A 14494-nucleotide genomic window follows, 5' to 3' on the forward strand; every position below is an offset into this window, starting at 1 on the left:
GGCAGCAGTTGGCCACACAGGTGCCTGGTTTTTACATATTTGTTATCGGCTTCTTAAAATAATTTTGGCCGATTGTAGAAAAAATGTAATATATTGGCCGGCCTTTAGTTCACAGGCTGATGGATCCGCACTGCTGCGGTTGGCTACAGGTGTTATGCACAGAAAAGTAAGCCTGTTGGCCATGATGCAGCATGCCCGCTCCGTTGCAGGAATGCTCATCAGTCAATAGAGCTGAATAATGAGGATGTAAACAATGAAAAATATAAGCGGTGAGGCTACTTTTATTATATTCATAATACTAAAACGTTTCTTATCAATGTATCTCCTAAACGAGTAATGTTTTTGGCAGATTAACTAAGGAAATTACATAAATACTGAAAGAAAGAAACACATAAATAATAAAAACACATAAATAATAATAATAATAAAATGTGGATTTACTCTCCTGTCTTGTTCTTATTCTAATTCATTGCTGAAGTATCGAATCTGGACTCTGTGTCGGCAGTGGCGTTTCGTCGGAGTTTTCGAATTAAATTCTCTTTTCAAAATTGCACTTCTAGCATGTGTGTTTTCTGACTTTTGGTGTTGCGATATTAAATCATATTTTCCCTCTGTATTGTGATACATACCACCAGATTTTTGTCATTACACATCCCTACATGGCGTAATTACAAATTGCAACAATTGTTTGCTTTTCTTGCATCAATTTTTGATGAGGTGTCTTATTTGTGTCCAAATTTGGTCCCTAACCTGTCCCAAAACAGCTCACGTGTCTCTGTCTAATGGTTTTAACTTGTCCTGTTGATGCTGGTTAAACTCCTCATGTCCTCTCAGATCGTAGCCATCAAAGTAGAAAAAAAAAGTTTTGTGTTGCTGGGACTAGAATTATTTTATATTTTGTCCTATTCATACCAGCAACATACACGGTAGATGATTAAGACAAATGTAACCATCAGGCTTTAGTGTTAGCTGTTTGAACCAAAGTGCGTCCCACAGGTTTGTTTACATCCACACAAGGTCTCTAGCTCCTCTAATTGATCGGCTCTGCAGGCAATCAACAGAAACATGGAGAGGTTTGATGCTGCTGCTCCCTGTGTTGAGTCACGCCTGTTCCCTCTCCACTGCTGTGTGTTTGACATCTACTGGATGCTTTAGAAAGCTGCTGCTAACAGAACTGAGCAGCCCATCGACACTTGATAAAGGCAGCCCACTTGTTGGATTAAACTGTAAATACAAGCTGACTGATATCAGAAACAAGTACACCAGCTGCTGGCTGGTGTTTGGTCTATTTTGGGTATTGGGAGGAATCTTGTCTCTTTCTGCAACTGTGGCCTTCACATTTAAAGGGACATTATGGAAGTTTGACAGCCAAAACATGTATAGAAATAATAAATTTCTTCTTCATACATTCTCCTGCAATGTCCTGGTCCTGTAGAATGAGCCCTGGCATTTTTACTGATTGCCTGTTTTTCTGTAAAATCACAGAAAAAGAGAGATGCTCGGGTCGAGCAGGCTGCTTCATGCGCGTTCACGCTCAGACATCGCCCGTAGCATTTGCTATCCGTAGCTTTAGCAGCAGAGAGAGAGGCAGTGCCGCTTTGTCGCTGTTCCTAACGCCTAGTGACAAAGCTAGCTACATTTCTGAGGACCCTTAGCTACTTTCTGTAGAACTGTCTTCTAGATATTTCCTGCAAATTAGCAACTAAATAGCCATTTTCGCTCAGAACCGTTATTTGGTTTGACATTTTTTCAGGTGTCATCAAGGATATAAATGTTACAGATACAAAGGATGTAATGGTGCTTTAGCTCACCTAGTAAGACTTTGGACTCTCGTGCAGAAGACTCGGGTTCGATTCTGGGTGTGAACATAGTTTATTTAGTTTCTTTTTTACATTAATGGTATATTTTTTTTACAGTAAGATGCCCACATTTTTATTTGAGACTCGCTGAACGGCATTGAATTCACAGATAAAAAGATGTGGGTTCAACTTTCATTTTGGAACAATTTTTCAAGCAAGGGAAGGGAATGATCTGAGCATGCAGGAGGACTGACCCATCATAAACCTTTGTCGGCTGTGCTGAAGAGAAAGGTACAGAACCAAATTATTTAATTAATTAGCTGCACGTTCTCCTGTCCTCTGTCCTCCGGGCCACACACACACACACACACAAGGGACTGTCTCAGCTGTTATTTTCGTTAAGCAGTGTGCACGTACAGCATGCGCGCCTCGTGCACGAGCCTACTATTGAAGCTGCCGTTACGCTTTTGGCCTGAGGGGGCAATCGCGAGCATAAAAATTCAAAACTCCGTAAAGTCCCTTTAAGGAGTCCATTTGGTTTAGCAGTGAGCCGCTGTGGATCCTCACTGATTCGTTCTTTTTCAGTCATGGTGTGACGATTCTGACTCTCCGTTGGTCAGAACGCCAGCACATGTGCCTGATGGGACCTAGTAAATGTACGTAATGTTCTACAGGATTTTGCAGACCCACTTGAACGGACAGCTCATTGTTGATTTTCCACACTTGTATGGTGTTCTTTTTTTTTGTATTTTCTTCAATGATTTCTTGAGTTATCTTTGAACACTTCTTTGGTATGAAAAGTTGGATCAGTTAGTTGGACCTCTTCACAGCAAACTCAAGTTATGCAGCTCTTTACTAAAGATGCATTCTCTTTTCAGAGACATAAAAAACTGCTGATTTCTCTTATCTGTTGGTTTTGTGAAGCAAATCCCTTAAAGAAGTTCTTCATAGAGAAACCATTTTTTATTTATTATTTTCGAAAGTGATCGATCACTCAGTTTTTCATGCAGGTCTCCTACACCAATCTCCTGCATTAGCTTCTGATAGAAAATAAACGTTGAAACTCTAGGATTAGAAAAGCCTGACCGATCTACGACACACTGTCACTAACATTCATACACTCAACCCGGGACCAACAGTTAATTTTTCCCGGAATTGTTCAAAGTTTTTTATTTCGATTCCTAGAATGCTGATCGGAAGAGGAATCCGCGGCCGATCTCCATGAAAAATAAACGTGATCTGCACATTGTGATCAACGCTTTTCAGAGCTGATCACACCAGCTGTCTGTGGGCAGCACCGAGTTTTTGTTTTTGTGAAGCGCCTTGTGATTTTATCTCGAGAGGCGCTATAGAAATGATACTTTCTTCTACTTTTACTTCTTCTACTTCTTCTACTTCTACTACTAGACTTTGGTTGTGGTCAGAAACAAACACACTGGTTGTGCTGCAAGTCTTTTTCTTTTTTCTCTCCAAAACATGTTTTTGTCCAAATGAAGGTGATGTTATTGTTAATAGGATTAAAATTCATGTTGAAGTGAAGATTATTTCATCAAGTAGGACCTGTGGTTAGCTGGCTCATTTAAAACATGGAATTTCTTGAAGGAATCGGGAATCGATAGGAACCGGAATCGAAACGAGGAATTGGAATCGGAGTCGTTCAAAATCAAAGTATGGCCAACCCTAATCTTGATCACGACGGGGAAGGCTGTTGTTGGTTTAGCGTCCAAAAAGCAGCAGAGAATGTCTCAGCTAGCAGAAGCTAACCGTTATTATTAGCAACTTGGCAGAACTCCTCCAAGCTTGTGTTCTTTGTGGAGCTAAAAATTAAACATTGCAAGAGGAAGATGAGTCAGCGGTAGAGTCACATTGCAGTTATCCAATCAGAGGAGAAATGTCCAAATATCAGGAGATAAGGCTCCAAATCCTGAAGCTACTTTCTCATCCAGCTGGATTCTCCATGCTGAAATGGGTGCACCAGTGCTTTTCCCCCCCAGAGTACGACTTGCATAGCATTCATTCCTATGACCACTGCAAATGTATTAAAAGTATGCGTGAAGGACCTCTTTAAGATAAGCCGAAGCTTGATGAGTCAGCCCATAACTGGTGTTGTGTGAAACATCGTCACCCCCTGCTCACTCTGTTGTTTTCTGTGTACAGTCCCAGTGGCTCGGTGCTGTCCAACCTGGAGCAGGTGAAGGCCTACCTTCTGACGGATGGAACCTGTAAATGTGGCCTGGAGTGCCCACTCATCCTCCACAAGGTAACGTTCCTGTTCGAATGTGAGGTTTCAGCGCAGAAAAACCTAACATCTCGTTCTAAGAGGAAAATGTAGATGTGGAGAAGATGAGCGCTAAACAAGGAAGAACAGTCCATTCTGAGCATGCAGTGGGTGAGGTGGAGGAAGAATGGTGTCTGGAAAACTATTATAAAGTTCTTTTAGGCTAAAAAGTCACTTTTTGTCATCTTGTTTGTGGAAAATATAGAAGAGAAGAAAGGGTTGTTTTTTTGTATAAAGCGCCTTTGAAGAGCAAAGCACAAGGCACTTAACATGTGGAAATGTAATAATAAATAAAATAATGTGGAAAGTAAAATGAAGGTTACAAAATATAATTTAGAGGGTAAAAAGAAAAATTTCATGGGTAGAACACACCTTTTAATTTATTTTTTAAATGCCTTCAAATTGATGCACTTCCACCATTTTTAACGGCTAACCTCACTTGTTTACAATGTGGCTTTGGGAATAATTACTGGTCTAAAAATACTTGGTCAGTTTTTATCTTATAAAAGTACAAGAAACCTTCTTACATGAAAAAAATCCAGTGACTTCTGAGAAAAACAATTGCATTCGTTGAACATTTACTTGTGTTTTCTTTAGTGATAAATTGTCCTCAGTATGCTGTCTTAGCAGGCACAACTCATTTTCACGTAGATTGTAGCGTTTTATGTTTTAATGATCAGATGCAGATGAATACGCCCCCTTATTGATCTTCAGATCACAGGTTGGAGGATATCGCTCTGAGGTGGTTTTGCGCCCACCTGACTTCTTAATCTGTGACTTGGTGCGTGCACCTTGCACCTCCCAATCTGCACCGTTTAGACGGCCCCAGGAGACCAGCGTTAGAAAGCTCTGTGTGCTGGTGGACTTGGCTGTAAATTACTTCCTGAAGCATGGTCACATGGCGACATCAAACTGCCACACCATCATTATACTCGGCCTACAGCATCCTTGAGAAGTCCTCTACATGCCATGTAATAGTTATTTTTATGTTTTAAATTTATCGTCGTATTCCTGGTTTCTACTTGGTTAATGTGCTTTTCTCCCCTGCATGTCTTATTTACAGCTGGGACGGCAGTTTTGTTAAATCTGCATCACTTTTATTATTAACTGAAAAATTAGTTATTAGAAATGCAAAAATTGACCACAGTTTAAACCATATGACTGTTTTATTTATTTATTTATTTGTGTATTTACATTAAAGTATAAATCAGTAAGAGACTGAGTTATGAAGTCATGTATTTTACACCTTTGTCATCAGGTGTTCAACTTTGACCCCGGGGTGGCTGTTAAACAGAGGACGGCGGATGATGTGAAAGCAGATGAAGATGTGACCAAACTCTGTATTCACAAGAGGAAGCTCCTGGCTGTGGCCACGTTGCACAAGAGCATGGAGACGCACCCACCTCTGTCGCTGACCAGTCCAGGAGGAGGTACGTCAGGACAAAAATGTGGCTGGGATGGACTAGATTTAATTTTCGATTGCATGGTGCTGCCTTAAAGGGGCGTTATGGAAGTTTGACAGCCAAACATGTATAGAAATAATAAATGTCTTCTTCATACATTCTCCTGCAATGCCCTGGTCCTGTAGAATGAGCCCTGGCATTTTTACTGTGATTGCCTGTTTTTCTGTAAAATCACAGAAAAAGAGAGATGCTCGGGTCGAGCAGGCTGCTTCATGCGTGTTCACGCTCAGGCATCGCCCGTAGCATTTGCTATCCGTAGCTTTAGCAGCAGAGAGAGAGGCAGTGCCACTTTGTCGCTGTTCCTAACGCCTAGTGACAAAGCTAGCTACATTTCTGAGGACCCTTAGCTACTTTCTGTAGAACTTTCTTCTAGATATTTCCTGCAAATTAGCAACAAAATAGCCATTTTCACTCCGAACCGTTCTTTGAACGTTGTTTCAGCTGTCATCAAGGATATAAATGTTACAGATACAAAGTATGTCACTGGTGCTTTAGCTCACCTAGTAAGATGTCTGACTCTCACGCAGTAGACCTGGGTTTATTTGAGACTCGCCGAACGGCATTGAATTCACAGATAAAAAAGATGTGGGTTCAACTTTCATTTTGGAACAATTTTTCAAGCAAGGGAAGGGAATGATCTGAGCATGCAGGAGGACTGACCCATCATAAACCTTTGTCGGCTGTGCTGAAGAGAAAGGTACAGAACCAAATTATTTAATTAATTAACTGCGTGTTCTCCTGTCCCCTGTCCTCCGGGCCACACACACACACACACACACACGGGACTGTCTCAGCTGTTATTTTCGTTAAGGAGTGTGCACGTACAGCATGCGCGCCTCGTGCACGAGCCTACTATTGAAGCTGCCGTTACGCTTTTTGCCTGAGGGGGCAGTCGCGAGCATAAAAATTCAAAACTCCGTAAAGTCCCTTTAAATAATTAGTTCTTTGTTCTTTTTCCAGGTACATCCTCTGTGGCTTCTGTGCATTCCATAACTCAGAGAGTAATAAGGACTAAAGCCCACGATGGTCTGCCCAATGCTGTTGGCCCTGACTGCAAGAATCAGTTCAAAATGATGATGCCGTCTGGACAGCAGCAGAGGTTGTACTCGTCACCAGAAGTGGGAGGAGCCCACCAGCCGGAGCTGTACTCTGGATACCCAAGGACGCAGCGGTTAGGCAGTGGGGAGCCTGGTACAAAATCCCCGTACCGGGTCGGGTATGGAGGCATGTTGAGCCCACCTCCTTCTGGTGCTAAACTATATGGAGATGGCTCTCAGTCTCCCAGTGCGGACACTCTGGGCAGCCCTGAAGGCTTTCAAAGGACCCATCCTTGTGGTTTTCCAGGAGCTGGTAGTCCCGGACCTGTCTCCATGCACGGGAACACCAGGACACCACTTTCTCCACCCAGTGTAGTGCTCCATGGTTCTCCAGCAGGCCAAACATCCTGCGCCATGACAGGAAGGACTAGCACGCCCCTCTCTCCCACGGCCACTGCCAAAAGCCCTGTCATGAACATGAACATGCCTCGGGGGAACTTCCCTCCTGGTATGGAGATGCCCCGAGCAGCATTTCACCATAAATCCCAGCCTCCTGTGCATCCTGTTCCACCCCCTCCTTCTATACCTCCACCCTGTGCTCTTCAGAAAAGGCAGTTGACATCTGAAAAGGACCCCCTAGGTATCCTAGACCCCATCCCCAGCAAGCCAGTCAACCAGCCCCCCACCAATGCCCCAAACCCTTCCAACTTCCAGCCCAACATCCACTCTCAGGTACCAATGATGAATGTAAACATCCCCCCTCCTGCCATTGTCCCCTTGCCAAGCAACTTACCTTTACCTACAGTAAAGCCTGGACCGGTTGGACATGGTGGCAATGTGCAAAGGACTCAACAGGGTGGTCCTGCTTCCTCCATGTCCCCCTCCCCCGTCACATCCCCTGTCCACATGACCGGCCCTGTGCTTGGGAGGATGGAGGCTTCACCTCATCGCTCACGTTCCTCCTCCACCTCCTCTGACCATGGAAACTTTGCTGCACCCGCTGGGCACCAGGCCCCATGTGGCACCATGAAGGTCCCTCCTCGTTCTCCCAGGTCAGCTATGGGGTCTCCCAGGCCAGCCATGCCCTCAAGCCCCTCCACCAACAAAACAGATTCACTCCACCAGTACAAAGACTCCCAGCTGCTGCCCGGGATGGCAAATTCAGTCCCCTCCCATCAGCACAACAACTCCATGTATTCACCCACCTCTTCCTCCTCTTCTCTGCCAACTTCTAGCGCTTCCCAGAAAGGTCATCCTGGACTCCTTGGGATGCCCCTTAACCAGATCCTTAACCAACAGAATGCCGCTTCCTTCCCCGCCAGCAGTCTCCTCTCAGCTGCAGCCAAAGCACAGCTAGCAAATCAAAACAAACTCAGCCCTGCTGGCAGCAGCCCTGCTGGCATGGCTGCTGGTGGTGTAGGAATGTCAGGCATGGGGGCAGGTGGTGGAGGTAATGGTGGGGGCGTTGGGCACCCGGGTTCCATGAGCGGCCCTCGAAGTATGGAGGGACACAGCACTTTAAACCCCATGCTCCCGCCAAACTCCACCATGCTGCTCAACACTCCAGAGGGTCAGAGCGGTCGGGCAGCACTTAGAGACAAGCTCATGGCCCAGCAGAGAGACCCAACCCGCAAACGGAAGCAGCTGTCTGGTGGCGCCGTCAATCACGAGAACAGTAACAACATGGTCTTCAACATGCTCAACAAACCAGGCATGGGGGGCCCTCACATGTCGGGGCCCAGTGCCACCGAGCAGCTGAGAAAAGTAGGTCGAATTGGAAACCTCCACCCAAACACCTCCATGGCTCAGCTCCTCCAGTCCATGAGTTGTCAGAGTTCCCATAACCTTACTGGGTCTGGCCATCGCTCTGGTCTGAACCCTGGCCCTGGTGCTCAAGTGCCGCCACAGCTTCACTACAACGAGAGCACAGGCATAGTCCCTGGTGGCCCTCCACAGAACCTCCTGGTCCAACAGAGGCTAAGAGCTCCAGGGGAGACCATGCAGCGCTGCCAGAACATGGACACTTCTGGGGGGCACATGGTCCCCCGTCCAGGCCAATTTCCTGATATGATGGCGCAGATGCAGGTCCCCTCCTTAAGCAACTGTGGGCCTATGGTCCCTGGTGGGGGATCCATAGGACCAGAGGACATGTCGATGGTTCGCCCCAACACTAACCCCCCACCACTGTCCCATCCTGGTCCTCACCAATCGCAGATCCACGGTCTTGGCCGAGCTAACATGGTGATGTCTCATTCAGGCGGCGATGGAGGCTGTAACCAGACGATCTCTGATCCAGGTGAGACTACAGCTCATTTTGTTTAAGAAACCGTTTCTTCAAAATTATAAAGATTCTACCAACTGAGTGGATGTTGACTTGTTGACTTATATGTTACAGCTGTTGTTTTATGAGGGATTTAGGGATTTCCAGTTGTTAATTTGGTCACCAACAACACTCAGTGAGGTACAAATCAGGCTCAGGTGGTGCAAATGGGTACAAAGTAGGACAGGAACAGCTCCCCCTCACCATGACATCAGCAGCAGCAGCCTGAAGCTGTGATACAAGGCAGGGTGGACTCATAATTTCAAGTTGGTGAAACCAAATTCTGACCCAACCATCTGAATGTTGCAGCTGAAATCCAGACTCGTCAGACCAGGAAAGGTGTTTCCAGTCTCTTCTGGATCTTGTCTTACACAAAACTGCTGCTTTTTAAACCCTAGATTGGTATTTGGTTCAATCAATTTCCCTCTGGGATTAATAAAGTATTTTTGAATTGAATTGAAATTCCAGGTCGTCTTCAAATCGTCAAGATGAAGAGTTAACAAGCCGCTGAACAGTTGTACATAATAAAGTGGCCGCCTGATGATCATGTGGGAAATGAAGTTCCAACTCTCAGGTTTTATTTGAAACAAATGTCCGGTCTGGTCCCTTCTTGTTTGTGTATTTGCCTCCCTGTGGATTGATAGGCAGCTGCCATAATGAAGACATGTTCCTGTGCTTCTGAGTGAAGTAAAACCAGAGGATTTGGGTGATCGGCCCCGAGCCCGGACCGACTCTGAGCTAATGAGCCGGCCCCTCATCTTTGAAAGCTGGGCTAATTGTCAGTCAGCCAGTGTTTCTCTTTGTTTTATTTGTGTTCTGCCATCAGTCACTGGCGTAAGAAGATGGAAATGGGATCAGCATCGTGCTTTAAGGGAAACAGCCCAGATAGAGAGCTCTAAAGAGCTTCTCCCAGCAAGCTGGTCGCTATAGTAACGATAAACCCAGAATGGAGACCAGAGTGAAGCCTTTGATGAGGCTTTAGGCCTGTGTATGTTACCACTTGTGCTAAATTGTGTGTGTGTGTGTGTGTGTGTGTGTGTGTGTGTGTGTGTGTGTGTGTGTGTGTGTGTGTGTGTGTGTGTGTGTGTGTGTGTGTGTGTGTGTGTGTGTGTGTGTGTGTGTGTGTGTGTGTGTGTGTGTGTGTGTGTGTGTGTGTGCGCGTGCGCGCCCGTGATTCTTCAGCCTCTTTATTTTCCTGTTCCCTGCCCATCATTGGACTGGACTGGGTTTATTTCTAATAGGTATGTGAACAAGGAGGTGCTCCAGGCCACCTGTTCTTATCTCAGTCCCTCCTCATCCTCGATCTTGTAGCTTCAGGGGAAGAGCGTGATGTTTAGCGTCATTAAGAAGGAACTCCTTTTATAAAAATATGGCTTATTAGAACAACATGCAGATAGTAGCTCTGGAATCAGCTGATTTAGTCTATTTACTAAATCATAGAGGTTTTTAAATCAAGAGATTATAAATGAAACTGGTAAAAACAGCTCCCAGATTAAGTTTTTCTAGAATTTTTTAAAGCTAAAAATGTAAATATTAAGATTATAATTCCTTAATGTTTCAGGTTAAGTCGTTTTTCACCTATAACCAGCAATCTGCTGCCTCCTCCTGTTCTCATGTCTGTTACTTTTCAACCTGGATTGTGTTTCCATCTTTTACCGTCATATGCTAGGTAACTTTTGGAATTGGTTCAATTCATGGCCATAAGAGATAACCAATATTAGCAACAACTAAACCAGCTCCAACTCATTCAGTTTTCCATGTGTTGAGCCAAAGTGTGATTATCAGCCATCATTTCTCACTTTCACACATTTTAAATCTCTAGCACGAATGGTAGGACCTGATAACTCATAAGTTAAATTAATTTTTATAATTTTGTCTTCAGTGGTTGATAAAACATGTTCAGGATAAGTTTTTACCTTTTTAACTAAACCTTAAAGGAACAGTATTGTGCTATTTTAAACCTTTCACAGGAATGATCAGCCCATATATGATTAAATATTACTGTGCGCTATGGAGACACCATTAGTTTTGAAATATAAGATATTTTTGAGACATTTTATCATCCCGCAAATAGTTTCTATGAAATCCTGCCTCCACTCACGTGAATTCTACTCATTTCATGACGTAACCCTAGATCCCCAGCAAAGCATCATGTCCAATAAGAAGAAGCAGCTTTAAGCATGTCATATAGATCCATGTGAAAACAAAACATCCCACTTTTAAACAAAAATGTTTTTACCACGTTGAGCCTCCTGGAAGTAAGGCACGTTGGCGAGCACCAGGTGGCCGGGCTTTAACCCGGTCAGGCCCAGCCCGAAGAGAAAACATGAGTCCCCCTTCCCATGGGCTCACCACTTGTGGGAGGGGCCAAAGGGGTTGGGTGCAATGTGTGATGGGTGGTAGTCGAGGCCGGGGACCTTGGCGGTCTGATCCTCGGCTACAGAAGCTGGCTCTGGGCACGTGGAAGGTTACCTCTCTGGTGGGGAAAGAGCCTGAGTTGCTGTGTGAGGTTGAGAGGTTCCGACTAGATATAGTCTGACTCGCCTCGACGCATGGCTCTGGCTCCAGAACCAGTTTCCTTGAGAGGGTTGGGCACTCCAACACTCTAGAGTTGCTCCCACTGAGAGGCGCCAAGCAGGGGTGGGCATAATAGTTGCCCCCCATCTTGGTGCCTGTACGTTGGGGTTTACCCCAGTGAACTAGAGGGTAGCTTCCCTCCGCCATGTGGGGGGACAGGTCCTGACTGTTGTTTGTGCTTATGCACCAAACTACAGTTCAGATTACCCACCCTTTTTGGAGACCTTGGAGGGGGTGCTGGAGAGCGCTCCTTCCAGTGACTCCCTCGTTCTGCTGGGGAAATTTAATGCTCACGTGGGCAGCTACAGTGAGGCCTGGTGAGGTGTGGTTGGGAGGAACGGCCCTTCTGATCGGAATTCAAGCTGTGTTCTTTGTTACTGGACTTCAGTGCTAGTTATGAATTGTCCATTATGAACAACATGTTCAGACATAAAAGTGTCTATGTGCTCTTGGCACCAGGATCGACTTTGTTGTCGTTTCTTCTGACCTGTGGCCGCATGTCATGGACACTCAGGTGAAGAGAGGAGCGGAACTGTCAACTGACCACTACCTGGTGGTTGGCTCAGATGGTGGGGGAGGATGCTGGTCAGACCTGGCAGGCTCAAACATATTGTGAGGGTCTGCTGGGAATGTCTGGCAGAGTCTGTCAGAAGGAGCTTCAATTCCCACCTCCGACAGAACTTCCAAAACAGATCGTGGGAGGTGTGGGACATTAAGTCCAAATGGGCCCTGTTCCATGTCTCCATTGTTGAGGTGGCCGACCAGATCTTTGGCCGCAGGGTCGTCAGTGCCTGTCATGGCTGCAACCCCCGAACCCGCTGGTGGACACCGGCGGTTAGGGATGCTGTCAAGCTGAAGAAAGAGTCCTGTCAGGTCTTTTTGGCCTGTGGTACTCCAGAGGCAGCTGATAGGTACCGGCAGTCCAAGCGGAATGCATCTTGGGTGGTCGCGGAGGCAAAAAGCCGGACGTGGGAGGAGTTCAGTGAGACCATGGAGCAAGACTTCCGTACAGCTTAGGTGAGATTCTGGTCCACCATCCGGCGCTTTGGATGGGCGTGCTGCTGACTTCTACTCGGGATGTTGTGGATCAGTGGGCAGAATACTTCGAAGACCTCCTCAGTCCCACCAGTACGTCTTCCAGTGAGGAAGCAGAATCCGGGAACTTTGAGTTGTGCTCTCCAATCTCTGGTGCTGAGGTCAAAAAGCTCCTCTTTGGCAAGGCTCCAGGGGGAGATGAGATCCGCCTGGAGTTCCTTAAGTCTCTGAATGCTGTAGGGCTGTGTTGGCTGATGCAGCTCTGCAATATCACGTGGACATCAGGGACAGTAACACTGGACTGGTAGACCAGGGTGTTGGTCCCTCTATTTTAAAAGGGGGACCACAGGGTGTGTGCCAACTACAGGGGGATCACACTCCTGAGCCTCCCCGGTAAGGTCTATTCAGGGTTTTGGAGAGGATGGTCCGTCGTATTGTAGAAACTTGGATTCAGGAAGAGCAATGTGGTTTTTGTCCTGGCAGTGGAATATTGAACCAGCTCTATATCCTTAAAGGGGGTCTTGGGAGGGTGCGTAGTAGTTATCCCAACCAATCTACATGTGTTTAGTGGATTTGGAGAAGGCGTTCAACCGCATTTGTCGGTGGGCCCTGTGGGGGGTACTCCCGAAGTATGGGGTATCAGGCCCATTGATACGGGCTGTTAGGTCCTTGTATGACAGGTGTCAGAGCTTGGTCCGCATTACCGGCAGTAAGTCGAGCTTGTTTCCGGTGAGAGTTGGGCTCCGCCAAGGCTGAACTTTGTCACAGATTCTGCTCATAACTTTTATGGAAAGGATTTCTAGGCACAGCCAAGGTGTTGAGATGATTCATTTTGGTGGCCTGAAGATTGGGTCTCTGTGTTTTGCAGATGACATGGTCCTGTTGGCTTCATTAGAATGTGATCTTTGGCTTTCTCTGGAGCGGTTCGCAACAGAGTGTTAAGCAGCTGGGACAAGAATCAGTTCCTCTAAATCCGAGGCCTTGATCTCATTTCGGAAAAGGGTAGAATGCCTTCTCCGGGTCAGGGATGATGTCCTGCCCCAAGTGGAGGAGTTTTAAGTTTTTCGGGGTCTTGTTCATGAGTGAGGGAATGCTGGAGCACGAGATCGATAGGCGGATTGGTGCTGCCTCTGCAGTGATGCGGGCATTGTACCGGTCTGTTGTGGTAAAAAGAGAGCTGAGCCTCAAGGCGAAGCTCATGATTTACCGTTGATCTACGTTCCTACTCTCACCTTTGGTCACGAGCCTTGGGTAGTGACCAAAAGAACGAGATTGCGGATACAAGCGGCCGAAATGAGTTTTCTCCGCAGGGTGGCTGAGCTCTCCTTTAAAGATAGGTTGAGAAGCTGGGTAATCTGGGAGGGGCTCAGAGTAGATCTGCTGCTCTTCCACATCAAGAGGAGCCACTTGAGGTGACTTGGGCATCTGATTAGGATTCCTCCTGGATGCCTTCCCGGTGAGATTTTCTGGGCACGTCCAACCGGGAGGAGACGTAAAGGGAGACCCAGGACACATTGGAGGGACTATGTCTCTCACCTGGCCAGGGAACGTCTTGGGATTCCCCCAGAAGAACTGGCTGAAGTGGCTGGGTAGAGGGACGTCTGGGCCTCTCAATTTAGGCTGCTGCCCCCGAGACCTGACTCCAGATAAGCGGAAGAAAATAGATGAACCATGTTGAGCATCACAGCTTTAGTTTTGCTAACACCGCATTCAGCTAGTGGTTAGCATTTTGGTTGTACTACCGGCTCTGGCCTCGGTATCGGTCAGTTCTAATGTTATAATGGCACCAGTTTGAAGAAGTAATACATCAGAAAACCCACTCCAGTACTGGCAGAGGTTTAACAGTCTGTGAAATCAAATTCTGGCTTGGTTTTTGAGGGCTTCTGAAGATACAAACGTTCTTTAAAAGTCACAGTGGGATTTTTTGAGATTGTGATTTTTAGACCCCCTTCATAATTTCGAGTAGCTCAGTTCCATTGCAGGGT

At 46.2% G+C, this 14494-nt stretch overlaps 1 protein-coding gene across 1 annotated transcript in view; it reads left to right on the forward strand.

Moving 5' to 3' along the window:
- Positions 1–14494, forward strand: part of mbd5 (methyl-CpG binding domain protein 5) — a 31523-nt gene that overhangs the window by 3083 nt on the left and 13946 nt on the right. The window contains exons 2-4 of the mRNA XM_015958058.3: positions 3957–4059; positions 5336–5507; positions 6501–8873. Of these exons, the coding sequence (XP_015813544.3) occupies positions 3957–4059; positions 5336–5507; positions 6501–8873 (2648 nt within the window). The remainder of the gene's footprint in view (positions 1–3956; positions 4060–5335; positions 5508–6500; positions 8874–14494) is intronic.

The sequence above is a fragment of the Nothobranchius furzeri genome, chromosome 3, assembly GCF_043380555.1.
Source record: "Nothobranchius furzeri strain GRZ-AD chromosome 3, NfurGRZ-RIMD1, whole genome shotgun sequence".
NCBI classification, from domain to species: Eukaryota; Metazoa; Chordata; class Actinopteri; order Cyprinodontiformes; family Nothobranchiidae; genus Nothobranchius; species Nothobranchius furzeri.